This window comes from Dioscorea cayenensis, chromosome 9 (assembly GCF_009730915.1).
Source record: "Dioscorea cayenensis subsp. rotundata cultivar TDr96_F1 chromosome 9, TDr96_F1_v2_PseudoChromosome.rev07_lg8_w22 25.fasta, whole genome shotgun sequence".
Taxonomy (NCBI): Eukaryota; Viridiplantae; Streptophyta; class Magnoliopsida; order Dioscoreales; family Dioscoreaceae; genus Dioscorea; species Dioscorea cayenensis.
The window spans coordinates 6,059,529-6,074,245 of NC_052479.1; the positions used below are offsets into that span (position 1 = coordinate 6,059,529).

The following is a 14,717-nucleotide window of genomic DNA, read 5'->3' on the forward strand; positions in this document are numbered from 1 at the left end:
CTTCCCATATATATCGGGTAAAAAAATGCAAACCTATAGCTGCAGAAGTAGGAATAATGGCACCAGAGATAATATTGTTTCCATAAAGTAGAGACCCAGAAAGAGGTTCACGAATACCATCAATATCTACTGGAGGAGCAGTGATGAAGGCTATAATAAATACAGAAGTTGCGGTCAATAAAATAAGGTAGGGATCATCAAAACACCAAACCATCCAATGTAAAGACGGTTTTCAGTGCTGGTTATCCAGTTGCAGAAGCGACCCCATAGGCTTGTACTTTCGCGTCTCTCTAAAATTGCAGTCATGGTAAGATCTTGGTTTATTCAATTTTCAAGGACTCCCAAGCACACGTATTAAATTAACTCTTTCTATCTAGATATAGATAAGAGAAGGCTTGTTATTTAACAGTATAACATGCCCCATATGTTAATGTCAACCAATCTCAAGTAGGGTTGTGGATCGCCCAATGTCCTTCTCTCTTGCTGTCCCTATCTCCTCGAGGGTCACCAGCTGAGCTGCAGGGAAAGACAAGATTGCTTGAAGGTCAGGTCCACAAGACAGGGATCTCAGTTCAGCATAACGGAAGAGGGGGATCCACTTTCAATTTCAAAAAGGAAGGGATTCGCGGCTTTCAAAGAGGGCTTCTTCTTGTCCCATGTCCTTTTTCTTCTGGTGCAGTAGTCGCAAGGCAAGCATGCTCCACTCTCCCGTACTCTTTTGAATCATCTATCAGAAGAAAATCGATCTCATAGCTCTCTAGCCTCTTGCAACTCTACTACTTGGGAAGGTGGAGCAGCAGTCACCCCATGCTTCCTTCAAGTGGATACTGGATCAGATCCAATCGGCTTCTAAACGCGGGAAGGAAAAAGTACCCCTTTAGAGTAAAAGTGTGATCATTTATACCTAAAAAGGAAAGTCCCCTCCTCTAAAAGAGCCCCTTTAGAGTAAAAGTGTGATCACTTATACTTGAGTCTGTCTCTAGTTTTTACTAGAGGGTCGATCAGCTCTTAGAATTTTCACCGGGTAGTGGCACCATTAGGAAAATCCCAGAAGGATAGACATCTCTATCCAATGCCGTTCTCTTGCTGTATGTCCTCGGACTGTGTGGTGCCGAGGGGCCTCTCATAACAATTGTATAGGGTGTGAAATTCTAATCTGATGTCCAGGGGGTAGGGACGACTGCGCTAATCTAAGAAGAGACCCTACGTAGGATAATAACTATAGATACGCTACGGTCAAATAAGTTAGCGCAGGAAGAAAATCCCAATAACTCTTTTAATAAATCACAAATGAACAAATACTTAAATATAAGGTTCTTTTTCTACGGTATCCAACAATACTTGGGTCACCAACTCATTGAGTGATTTGCCATTAAAAGATGAAGATAAAAACAAATTAATAAAGTTTTGGGAGGAGTTTTACCAATATTATTTGAGCAAAAAAGAACCACAAAGCGGAACAAACAATAAAGCATCTAATTCTACCTTGTACAAAGAAGAAGTGTTTTCCCTTTTAGAAAGCAAAAAAGGAAAATTAACTGAAGACGAATTACGTGATCTCCAAATTACTATTGAGGATCTAACTATGAACTTTGATGAGGAATCGATCTATAGTAGTACTAAAAACATTATCAAACTTTTAATTGGGAAGGAACTAGAATGTGCTAGGGACTATCTTAGGAAATGGGGGCTTGAAGCTGATGATATGGAATTGCTTTCTGAGTTTGGTCAATATACGCTTGAGGCACTAATAGTTCATGTTCTAGCAATTGTTTTTAACCCCAATGATTCCCAGGTTATGGTTCGTGTTGCTACTTTGGTTGAACACTTTGAAAAAATCGTTCGCTTACAAGCTAAATTATTTAAATGCAGAAGGTGTAAACTAGATTTTTCATCTCTGAAAGCCATGGAAGATGGGGAGAATCAGCGGAAAAAAACTAAATTAGCTAAGCTCTACCCATTCGGAGCCGCTTTAGTACAATTCATGGAGTCCAGAAAATTGATCCAATATCATAGTAGTTTGTCTGGGGCATCTGTGAGCATCAAGAAAGGGGATAAATATTATCTTCCTACTCATCTCTATGCTGTTTGCAACTTTGATATTTCATTACTGCCGGTAAAGCTCAATTTACCAATGGTAAGCAGACCTCTAGATTGGACAAGTGCATGTCCAGAGGGGGTAAATCCTAGAACTCTTTCGGATCTCTCAGGGGGGTACTTAAGTGGCCCCACAGGTGAAATATTACATCGTTACCGACTCTTAAGTAGTGATAACATGAAGAATTTTCATATTGATATTGGCAAAGGAGGAGACTACAAGGCACTTTGTAGTGTTATGAACAAGCTCCAGCATCAGTCCTTTCAAATCAATAGTCAGTTTTTACAGTATGTCATAGAAAATCAAAATAGATTAGTCACATGTGGGCATTTAATGCCTGAATTTCTATCCACGATGAATATCAATGAGGTTTCCCTCTTACTTAGAGAATTCTACATGAAGGATGGGGGTTTGATTCATTAATCTCTTGGAAGAGTTCAAAAAGTAAGGTACACTAACTCGTCTGTAATCTAAATGAACTTTCAAACTTTTTTCCAAGGATTCTTTAGAGACAGTTGATTAAGCATACTGCGGTCACTGCGATGGTCACAAGCTCTCATTGAAAAGATCAAAACACATACACGATGAGGGCCCGGGCTTAGGGTGTATGATCTCATTGGCCACTCATGCTCATCTCGATAAGAAGACTAGACTCACTGGTGTACGACGGTGATCGCTAGCTTAGCCTTCTGGCTAGTCTCCCCTGCATTGATCCATTGTGTTAGCCTGGGCATGCTTCAATCGCTTCCACGCTCCTAGTTGGCCATTGAGGAGCGTGATGCCCGATCAAAGGCCAGTTTGTTTATCGTATTCTAGTACTAGGTCTGTTATCCTTCTTCGCTAGTCTGAGGCTCGGGGCTATTCAATCATATAAATTTTTTTGAGGTTTTTTTCTCCCTAAGGAAGATTATAGAGTCTTGTCTTATCCGAAAGGTATCCAAATCGATGGGGGCCAGCAGGGACTATGGATTCTTTTATTCACATATCCTAATCTAGAAGAATAAAAAAAAGTTTGAAGGCGCAAGGTTCGTTATCGGGTAAGTCTTCTTCAAGGTCTTCATCACGCTCCGCACCTTACCTTAATCGAGCAACCAATTGACATTCCCTTCGTGGAAAAGAAACTCTTTGTCTTTTAACTTGGTATCAACGCCTCAGAAGGAAATTGATGTATAATAGGTTGATTGGATAGACCAAGACTTGTCTACTAAGTCGTGGACTGACAAGGTCCCCTTGTGTATATCCATAAGTGCAAGGGTTTGTCGAAGTAATAATCCCGGGTGAACGGGGTCGAATCCATAGGGAGTAGGGAGTGAAAATACTTAATTTGGTTCTTAGCTATATGGAAGATCAATAGTGATTATTGTGAAATTGATTCAATTCTCAACAATAAAAGCAACAAGTGAGAGAGCAAGAATAAAGAAGAGGGCAAGGCAATCGATAAAGATGGTGTACTCGGATGATGCTTCACCTAGGATAATCGTTTCAAGTGCAAGAACTCTCTATTATACTTCCTAATCAATGCCATGGTGAGTCATGGAAATCCTTACATACATAGTCCCAAATCTAAGGTCAACTATGACTAACTCTATACATGTCCCGGAGGAGAAATCGAACAATCTCAACACCTCGACTCTGCATAGAGTTGCAATGAGCTCTAGGGATTCCAAGTGATAAATCTCTTCCTAAAAAGTAGACCTAACCCTTTGGTCCGAGTCGGAAGGTCCCTAGCCACAATTAAGCCCTAGATACTAAGATCCTCTCAAAGCTTCACTCCATTGCACGCGCAACTAGGCCCCTGGGGGAGGTTCATCCCTTAGACCACTCACTCTATTGTGGAGGTAGAATCTCTTCGTAAAGAACTTAAGGAACGGAGGTAGAATCTATCATGCCGGAAGGGAAAGGGGACGCTCCTGTACCTCTCGACTCACCCTCTCAACCCTCTCCAACATAGCTTTTGTCTAACGCTCGTGGTGTGTCACTCACTCACAAGGTTACCAACAAGAACTCTCAACCCTAGTGTTACTCTAGGGGAAATGTTCATACAATTAAACATTCAAGGTTGGAACTCACAATAAACATCAATTTATTGAAAGCATAATAAAGAAGTTCAATGAAAGCGAATACATCCTAGGGTTCACAATCATCCAAGGACCCACTAGTGGTTTAGCTCTCCATGGAGCTTAGTACAATCAAAGAAATTGAATGTAAAAGCAATGAATCCATAAAGAAACCCCCTCGATGGTCATTTCAATGGTCTTGTGGAGAGTTCTCTACTCATCGTCCAAGGATTCCTTCGTCCGGTATAGGATACGCCTCGATCGAAGCTCCCCTACCAACCTTCTTCCTAATGGAATCACGATGTCAGAGCCATAGAACTTCTCCAAAACCTTGGCCAATACCCCTTGAAACCCTAGCCGATGCCTTCTCACAAGTTGGGGAAAAGATGGAGAAAAGAATACTGAAATCGGGGCTGAAATCGGCTTTAAATATGGCTGGAATCGGACGACTACATGGGTGTGTATGATGTCACACACCCCTGTGGAATTTCCACATGGGCGTGGATAATTTCCACTCTCCGGAAATACTCCTGAATTCCATACTTTCATCAGGGTAACGCAAACGGGCACACGTTCATGTCGTGGATCACTTGCTTCTTCAATGGTGTACACATTGGTGGAGCTCTTGTTCTATGTGCATAAGTCGGAATGCTCGAATGTGACTGCCTTTGTGCCCCTCCAAATGGATGTGCCCACTCGAATACGAGGAGGTTGGCACACACTCTAGCATCTCACACCTGACCTATGTCTTCGCGTTTGAACCTTAGTAAGATTTCCTCCAAAATTGGTGCATTATGATCCACATTGGCCTATTTCCTTCATACTCGGCCTCACAACCCTACCTGCATAAAAGTAACATAAAAACACACATATTAGTGTAAAAACCTGAGAAACGTAATGCTCAACATAAGGAAATAATGCTTCGCATTCATATCACACAAGCACTTATCAAACTCCCCTACACTTAAGCTTTTGCTTGTCCTCAAGCAAAAATTAATCATTCTGTGCATCAATGAAGAAAATATTGAAAGTGCTTGGCCTTAGGTTCACCGAGGTATACAAAGAATGTATTCTACAAGTAAGAAAAATTTTAACACTAAATACGAAAAATCAATGCTCTAGCTAAAAACTTGAATCAAAAAGGACAACAAACCCAAATTTCATGTAAGTGTGTGAACTCACTCAAAGCACCCCAAGTTATACTCCTCAAAGTTCTAAGTACAAGGGACTTATTTATCTACAAAAGTGATAAAAATTTTAAAAGATGGTAGTAGCTTCACACATTCCTCTAAGGTAGCCCTTTCCAAAGCGCCGCTAAGGTGGCTTTCACACTTTCGAGGTGGTAGCTCTTTCTACCCGAGTGGTAGCTTTCACTCATCCCTATGAGATAGCTCTTTCTCTCATTACGGCATAACTAGTATTCAACTTGTGAAAGTAGCTTCATACTTCATAGGTGGTAGCTCTGTCCACCCAACAAACACAAATAAACGATAAAACTATTTTCTCTCATTAGGGCATAACTAGTATCCGACTTTTTTTTTTTTCTCAAAAGAAGTAAAACCTAACTAGTCCCTTTAACATCAAACATGAGTTTCCAATAGAGTTCAAAGAGTGAGTAGTGTACTAAGTGTAAATCGGCAAAAATTCCTAAAAATTCAAGCAAGAACTAGAGCATGAAGACATTCAATGTTAACAATTTTTCCTAGACTTAAGAATATAATCATTGCAACTAAGGTGAACCGCCATTGGCTATGTGAGCATATATCAATCAAGAACAATAGAAAAGATGTGCGTTATGAACTTCCCCCACACTTAAGTTGTACATTGTCCTCAATGTACACGGGAAAAGCTCACTCAAAATATATCACTCAAAAATAGATGTGGGAGAAGCAATCAAAACAATACTCCCCTGACTCCTAGTGTTGCGTTTGATGAAGCTAATTCATTGCGAGTAGTGTTCCAACGGGATGTGAAGCTCACACGGCCAAGTTCCTAAGCATCTTGTCTGTGCCCATGACTAAGTCTCAATTTCCATGAAGACAAGACCATCTCGCACGCATACACGAGGGGTTCGAGTAAAGTTCAATAAAAACAAAAATAACTCGAGTGTATATAAAAGATAGAGCAATGAATACAACTTAATAAATGCAAAATAACATAAACTCAGAAGGAAAATCCTTTCTGAGTGAACAAGTCTAAGATGAAGAAAGATAAAATAAAATGCATGGAAGTAAAGAAAAAGAAGTCAAGTGTCGGTGCTGCTCTCAGGCTCCTTTGCTGCTGCTGCTGAAGTGGAAGCACATGGTGGGTCTATAGGCGTTGGAGACGAGGATGGAGGTGCTGGAGGAACTGACGGGGCCGGAAGGGTCCTCAGCTGCAGGACAAATGATGCGGCAACGTCTTGCTCTAGGATCTGTTGTAATATGTCAAAACATGCCATGAACTCTGTGTACCGAGTGGCCTGCTGATAAATGCTTGAGTAGACATATTTTTATATATGTTTTACATGCATTGAGCATCATTTTTACTATGGTTTATGTCTCATATTGTGTATTTGATGTTCTTTTATGCATATAGGTTGTGAATGCCTTGAAGAGTAAAAAGAAAGCAAAGATGGGCTATAAAGACATAATGTTGGGAGTTCTTGTTCAATTCAAGGACCAAGACACGAGAGGAGTTTATAAACGTGGAGATGTGTGCCAACTTCAAAGAAGATTCAAGTCAATTCACTAGTTGGAAGGGCACAAAGGCAGCCACATCTTCATGTTTCTTCTCTTTGTGAAGATTGCAAGACCTCTCCAAGATACATCGATGAAAAAAAGTTTTATAGCCTACCACATGGACGTGTGCCCGGACATGTGGCCTCAAAAGAAGAGTGATTGGACCGCGTTTCGCGAAAAGTACTGTATCAAAATTACTGTTCACACCCCGCGTGGAAATTCCACGCGCCCGCGTGAAAATTTCTGCAGCCCACGCGGCCGCATGGAAAATCCACACGGGCGCATGAGGGCACGTGACAGGCGAGATCTAAGGCCTATAAATAGCCGTTTTGCCCTATTCTTTCTCATCTTTTGTGCGGCTCTTGAGGGGTGAGATGGCTAGGGTTTGGAGAGGAGGTCTTTGCGGCTTTGGAGGCGCTTCGTCACCAACTTTGATCGATTCCTCCTCCGTCATAGCATCAAGGAAGCCACCGGTGAACCTAGCTTCGGAGTGGGTCCTTCAAGATGTCGAAGCTCTCCATCAAGGCCATCTGTTCATATATAAGGGGGTTTATTTCTATGGTTTTAATGTACTTTCATTCATTGATGGTGTGTTTTGTATGTTGCTCCATGGAGAGCTAAAAGCCTAGAGGGTATTTGGGCTTGTGAACCCTAGTATTCTCATTGCTTTCTTATTTAATTAATCCTTGTGGTTGATTGGATTTGAATGATTTGTTACTTTGATGTGAGAGAGGTCTCCATTAGAGTTAGAACTTCAAGGTTAAAAGAGGGTTGAGAGGGTGAGTCATGAGATAGTGGAGTGTCCCTCTCCCTTCCGATTGAGTGTATTCTATCTCCGTTCCTTAAGCTCTATGCAACCATATTTGGTGTGAGGTGTGAGATTGAGAGATTTCTCACTGGGACCTTGTAGGGGGTTAGGATCCTTCACCGGGAATTAGGGTTGGATCAATCTTTAGGAATCGGATACAACTCTTGGAATCCCTAGAGTGCTTTGCAGTCATATGTGGTGTGAGGTGTTCAGATTAAGCGATTTCTCCACGGGACCTCGTAGGGGGACTAGTATCGGTGATCGGGAGGCCGGATCCGATTATATTTGGATTTCCACGACTTAACTTACTCATCATAGAAACACTTTTGCTTATTCGGTACCCTAATACCGAATCCTAGGGGAGCATTGCCCGAATACCCCACTTTTTACTCGATTAAGATCTCCATCCATTTTTACCCTTGCATATTTGTCTCCGGTATTCATTTCTTCAGCACATTAGATCACCACACCTTTCCATTTATCATTAGGTTAGAAAGCGGAGAAGAAGTTAGTACTAGTAGCCCCTGTTCCTCGTCGATTCGACTACCCACTCACCGCGTACTATTACTTTGACACCCATGCACTTTCGCGGTTTACACGCATATTCGGATGCGTGTCACCTGCGTAGCCCTAATCTCGACAACCTCGGCTTGGACCACTCCTATAGCATTCTTGAGCCTCTCAAAGCGATCATTGGCTCGAGATGGTGAAAACATACGCAGGGGGTGGTTCCACGGCCTGGAGGTGCCTCGGTCTCCATCGATCTTTGGTTGAGGCTCGAGAGCGGGCTCGAGATGCTCCGGCTTCATCACCTTCATCCTCGCCTATCTCACGGGGCTGGCGGGACTAAAGCAAAAACCCCACGTCTCGGACTCTGCGGACCATGCCCATCAATCACATCGTCTCTAGACCCAAGGGAGCAGATACACTCGTCTTCTCGGCCCCGTGAATCGAATGCAAGAGACCCATGCCCAGCACTAATCTCATAATGTAAGGGCCCGAGAAGATCACCCCTAGTCTAGCATACTGTCCCTGATGTCCGATGTAATCAGCTAGGGATGTGTCCTAAGTGAATGCATGCGCTCTACCATGCCAGTACAAGTACAGCTGAGCTCCCGACGGCTCAAGACACCCAGATCTGTCACCATGGCCATTCACCCGACCTACTCATGATGGCTTGCAAATACTCTGTATCACGAGGCGGGGAAAGGCACGTGGACTTGGACATCCTCAGCTCATACTGACCTTGACCATATAGCACTCTGTAAGCTCTCTCAGGGGTCAAGGTTCGGGATAATCGATGAGGCAGCTGTGTATACTCCTCTGTAGGCTGTGAATTCCTCCTCATATAAACCAAGTAATATGGAAAACTGCGAAATGCTCAAGCTATGATGGCGTCCAAATACTCTGAACTAAATGGTGCCCAAACTGTCGATGCTCGTATACGCTCTATCAAACTCGAATGAGGAAAGCACCTTCAGTGCAAACTCTCAGATGGCTGGCTCTCTAACCGTCAACAACTGCCGCCACCCACCTTCTGAGACTAGATCTTCAATCTCCTCGGTGAACTCATCACCCTGCTGAAGCTCCCGCGATGATAGTAGTGTCCGGAAATTGAGTGCGTCGGAAGCGGAGTCTCGAGCAATCGCTCATAGCGGACACGATGTTCGGGAATCGCCAAATCGCATGCCCTCGGGCTCGGAGGATGACTCACGTGGCCACTTATCGAGCTTGCTTCTTTGACCCTAAGTGCTATGATCTACAAAATTTAAACAAAAATTGATCAAACAAGTTGATAAGATAATCTTCGCGAAATCCACGAGTGCGTGTGCAATTTCCGCATGCCCGTGTGGATCCACGGGCGTGAGAACCCGCCGTCCACGCAACAACAATCCAAAAAAATACAACTTAATACTACTTCTAATTTCATCCTAAACAAAAATCATTATTCCAATTGAAGAAACGAAGCATTATTAACCAGATTAATCGATAGAAATCGTGAATTGTTGAATAAGATGATTAAAAGGAAATTACCGACGAGGAGAAATAAGAAAATGAAGAGCCGGCGGAAAAAAACTTCGCTAAAATCTCACCAAACTGGGCGCTATGGACTCGGAGAATCTTGTGAGAGTGTTTTCATGTGAACATGAATCGCGAAGTGGGAGAGAAACCATCCTCTTTTAAATAGAACTCACGACTTCGGCGTTCTATGTATCCACACAGGCGTGTGGAAATTCCAGCCTGCACCGTCGTCTCACATCAAAAAAACTCCACTGGGGCGTACTCGGGTAAAACTCTCAATAACTTAGAATGTTCTCACATGGGCGTGTGGAAAATAACCACGCCCGTGCGCAAGACCCACAGGGGAAGACGCACGCCCATGTGGTTTCCCTGGACATCCGAGGAAAAATATCAATTTTCACACACGCCCTTGCGGAAATTCCCCACGGGCACGGGCATTCACATGCCCCAACTCACGGGGCGCCCGCACGCCCCGTGTTTTCTCGAGATAGAGGGAGCAACTCTGTAGAGTTTCTGCAGGGCGTGCGAAGTACCCACGCCCGTGCATGGTTCACAAGGTTGCCCACGAGGGCAAGTCCACGCCCACGTGTGCTCTCGGAAAATCTGCCCAACTCTGCAGAATTCACGCCCGTGCGGAAATTACCCGCAGGCGTGCGCCCGGTCGCATGGTCATCCACGAGGGGCAGCCGCATGCCCCTGTGCCTTCTATGGATGAGCTCGCAGTACACATCCATGGGCGTGTGGAATTTCCACACGCCCGTGTGTTTTCTCTGGATGACTTAGAAAAACCTGCAGGCTCTGCAGAACTAGTATGAACATGTTTACACACTCAGAGCCTGCCCTATTGTGCAAAATATTCCAGATAAAAACACAAAATAGAACTCAAACGACCAAACTTCACCAATTCTCAACGAAACACACAATGAATTCTTCTAAAAACCTACAATAATATCGCAGACACAAAAAAACTCAAAAAAATTGAATCACCAACACTCAACAGTTTATTCATGCAAACAACTAAACTAGAATGTACGAAACAGCAGTAAACACTTGGGTTTGCCTCCCAAGAAGCACTTGTTTAACGTCACTAAGCTTAGACGTATCTTTCTTACCTCATGGGGGTTCATGAATGAAGGTTGCCCTCTACCCATAACTTGAAAGCATGATGAGCAAAGTCTCTTGAGGGTAGAGGGTGTACTATCGAGCTTCGAGACCACCCTAAGAATGGTTCGTCCAACTTTCTTGGCTCATGTACATCTCCAACAGTCTTGGGGCGTTTACGGTGACATCTTCGAGCCCTCTTCATTTTCCGGAGCACCTTCTTCAAGATTCCCGGGGTAGATGTTTCCTCTCAATCGAGACCAAGCATCAGTACTTTCTTCATTGCTCTCCTCTTGGTCGAACAAACTTTCATATGGATCCGGTTTGAACATTTCCGTAAATATTCATCAACAATCTCATCGAGTAGTGTCTAGAAAATACAAAGTGTCATCAAAATCAAAGAGAATGCCGCATGGCTGTCAGAAAGGCTAAGTGAGCTTATCGTCTCGGACTCTCAATGTGAGCTCTCCGCCGTCCATGTCAATCAATGCTTTGGAAGTCCACAAGAATGGTCTCCCAAGTATCAAGGGTACATCTGCATCCTCATCGACATCTAGCACTACAAAGTTAACCGGAAAAATGTACTTGTCCACCTTGACAAGCACGTCTTCAATGATGCCTCTCAGATGTCACACCATTCAGTCCGCCAATTATAAAGTCATCCGAGTAGGCCTAGGCTCTCCCAAGCCTAGCTTTTTGGAAGAAAGTATATGGCATGACGTTGATGCTTACTCCTGAATCCGCCAATGCCATTTCCACACCTAAGTTGCCGATGTTACATGGAATAATGAAGCTTCCGGGTCTTTCTTCTTGTTTGGCATGTTCTTTTTGCAACACTCTTGAGCATGAAGCATCAAGCACCACTGAAGCACTCTCCTTCAATTTCCTCTTGTTGGTTAATAGGTCTTTCAGGAACTTCGCATACTTAGGCATTTGAGCCAATGCCTCAACAAAAGGGATGTTGATGAGGAGTTGCTTGAACAAACTCAGCAACTTCTTATATTGTTCATCCCCTTGGTCATTCTTCAATCTAGACGGATAAGGGATTCTTTGCTTGAAAGGTGGGGGTGCCACCTCTTTCTCTTTGTTTGCTCCCTCCTCAACCTCTACAACCTCGGGTGCATGTTCTTTCGGGTTGGTTTCCGTGTTGCTTGGTAAACTCCCATGTGGCCTTTCGGAAAGAGATTTCGCAATTTGCCCCACTTGATTTTTCAAGGTTGTGCAAGAAAGGCGGTGTGATTGCGAAGTGTAGCCTCGATCGATTCAAACCTTGTATTTGCCCGATTGAACAAATCTAGCCAAGTGCTTCTCCAAATCCGTCATTTGGGTTTCCAAGCCTTAAATTCTGTTTTTCCACTTGAGGGGCTTGTTGTTGTTGTTGGAACCCCGATGGCCCCATGGTCTTCGTGGTCCTTGATTCTTTGCATGAAAAGTTGGGATGATTCTTCCAACCTGAATTGTAGGTGTTCTTTGTATGGATTCCCTATAGGTCTCATTCCATTACCTACAAAGTCAACATTCTCAATCGAAGAAACATCACCGTGACGATTGGGCAATCGGAAAGAGCATGTCCTCCACCACAACCCAGAGTATAATTTGTCACGGCCGCAACTCTATTCGAGCTATAAGATATAGCTTCTTACTTAAAAATCTCCACTTGGGCCGCCAATGAAGTTACCGCATCAATTTCATGGAGACTGGCCACCATTTTCTTTTCCCTAGCATTCTACTGGTAGCTATTTAACCCCATTTCCTCAATCAATTGACGAGCCTCATTGGGGGTCTTGCTACTTAAGGTACCTCCTCGCACGCATCCAAGAGTTGCCTTGTACTCGAGGTTCAAACTATTGTAGAAGGTTTGAACAATCATTCACTCCGGGAATCCATGTTGCGGACACTTGCACGGGGAGTTCCTTGAACCTTTCCCATTTCTTAAATACTGGGACTCCAATTCCAACTGCATAAAGGATGAGATCTCATTCCTAAGCTTTTGACGATTTTCCGGGAGGGAAATAATGGGCTAGAAAAGCTTCTACCATTTCCTCCCATGTAGTGATCGATGCCCTAGGTAATGAGTGTAGCCCATCGCTTTGCTTTCCCCTTTAAGGAAAATGGGAAGGCTCTCAATTTGATGGCATCATCCGTCACACCATTTATCTTCGACATGTCACACACCCTCGAGGAAGCTCTCTATGTGTCTGCTTTGGATCCTCATCGGCCAAAACCGTTGAATTGTGCTGGGACTCATGTAGCATATGGATGAATGCCCGGCTTTAGCTCGAAAGTCTGAGTGTGATTGGGGGACGCACAATACTCGATTGTGTCCCCAACATCGAAGGTCCGGCATAATCGGATAGTATCTGTTGTTGCTCATTTTTGTTACTGCCATGTTGTCGGATCCTTCTACTTCTAAATCAGTCTGGATTAGGCTATTCTTGCACGAGTTCTTTCCCTTTCCTTGAAGTGTACATTCAAGCTCGAGGGTCTCCTTCAATCAATATTGATGGATTCCCTCGGGTCATAACCCGAGGCTGCACCAAAAGTAAAGAAAAAAAGAAAATCGAACGATGATAGAATAAGAAGATATGAAATAGAATGTGTAGTGAAATATCTAAGAAAACAAAGTGCAAAGTATCTCTAAGCGCCTAGCTCCCCGAAAGCAGTGCGAAAAAAACTTGACAAGGTCCCCTTGCGTATATCACGCAAGTGCAGGGTTTGTCGAGTAATAATCCCGGGTGAGCTGGGTCGAATCCACGAGGGGAGTAGGGAGTGAAAATACTTAATTTGGTTCTTAGCTATATGGAAGATCAATAGTGATTAGTGTGAAATTGATTCAATTCTCAACAATAAAAGCAACAAGTGAGAGAGCAAGAATAAAGAAGAGGGCAAGGCAATTGATAAAGATGGGGTACTCGGATGATGCTTCACCTAGGGATAATCGTTTCAAGTGCAAGAAATCTCTATTATACTTCCTAATCAATGCCATGGTGAGTCGTGGAAATCCTTACATACATAGTCCCAAATCTAAGGTCAACTATGCCTAACTCTATACATATATCCCGGAGGAGAAATCGAACAATCTCAACGCCTGCACTTTCGTCATAGAGTTGCAATGAGCTCTAGGGATTCCAAGTACTAAATCTCTTCCTAAAAGTAGACCCTAACCCCTTTGGTCTAGGCGGAAGGTCCCTAGCCACAATTAAGCCCTACATACTAAGATCCTCTCAACGCTTCACTGCATTGCACGCGCAACTAGGCCCCAGGGGAGGTTCATCCCTTAGACCACTCACTCTATTATGGCCACAAAGAACTCAAGGAACGGAGGTAGAATCTATCATGCCGGAGGGAAAGGGACGCTCCTTTACCTCTAGACTCACCCTCTCAACCCTCTCCAACCTAGCTTTGTCTAACGCTCATGGTGTGTCACTCACTCACAAGGTTACCAACAAGAACTCTCAACCCTAGTGTCACTCTAGGCGAAATGTTCATACAATTAAACATTCAAGGTTGGAACTCACAATAAAAAAATCAATTTATTGAAAGCATAATAAAAGAAGTTCAATGAAAGCGAATACATCCTAGGGTTCACAATCATCCAAGCATCCACTAGGGGTTTATCTCTCCATGGAGCTTAGCACAATCAAAGAAATCGAATATAAAAAGCAATAAATCCATAAAAGAAACCCCCTCGATGGTCATGTCAATGGTCTTGTGGAGAGTCCTCTACTCGTCGTCAAGGATTCCTTTATCCCGTATAGGATACGCCTCGATTGAAGCTCCCCTACCAACCTTCTCCCTAATGGAATCACGATGTCGGAGCCATAGAACTTCTCCAAAACCTTGGCCAATATCCCTCAAAAACCCTAGCTGAAGCCCCTCTCTAAGTTGGGGAAAAAGATGGAGAAAAGAAT

General features: G+C 43.5%; 1 protein-coding gene, 1 non-coding gene and 1 pseudogene across 2 annotated transcripts; 2 read left to right on the forward strand and 1 right to left on the reverse strand.

Annotated features, from left to right (window-relative positions):
- The window catches only part of LOC120269514, a 1,277-nt pseudogene extending 797 nt beyond the window's left edge, over positions 1–480 (reverse strand).
- A 1,105-nt stretch (positions 481–1,585) lies between these two features.
- On the forward strand, positions 1,586–2,521 carry LOC120268434 (probable DNA-directed RNA polymerase). Its single transcript, XM_039275847.1, has one exon. The coding sequence runs from the start codon at positions 1,586–1,588 to the stop codon at positions 2,519–2,521; it is 936 nt and encodes a 311-aa protein (XP_039131781.1).
- A 10,165-nt stretch (positions 2,522–12,686) lies between these two features.
- On the forward strand, positions 12,687–12,796 carry LOC120269787. Its single transcript, XR_005539422.1, has one exon. It is a non-coding gene; the product is annotated as a small nucleolar RNA R71 (small nucleolar RNA).
- Positions 12,797–14,717: the final 1,921 nt, after the last annotated feature.

Coding starts and splice junctions, on each gene's coding strand:
- LOC120268434 (XM_039275847.1), top strand. CDS start 1,586: ATGAACTTTGATGAGGAATCGATCTATAGTAGTACTAAAAACATTATC.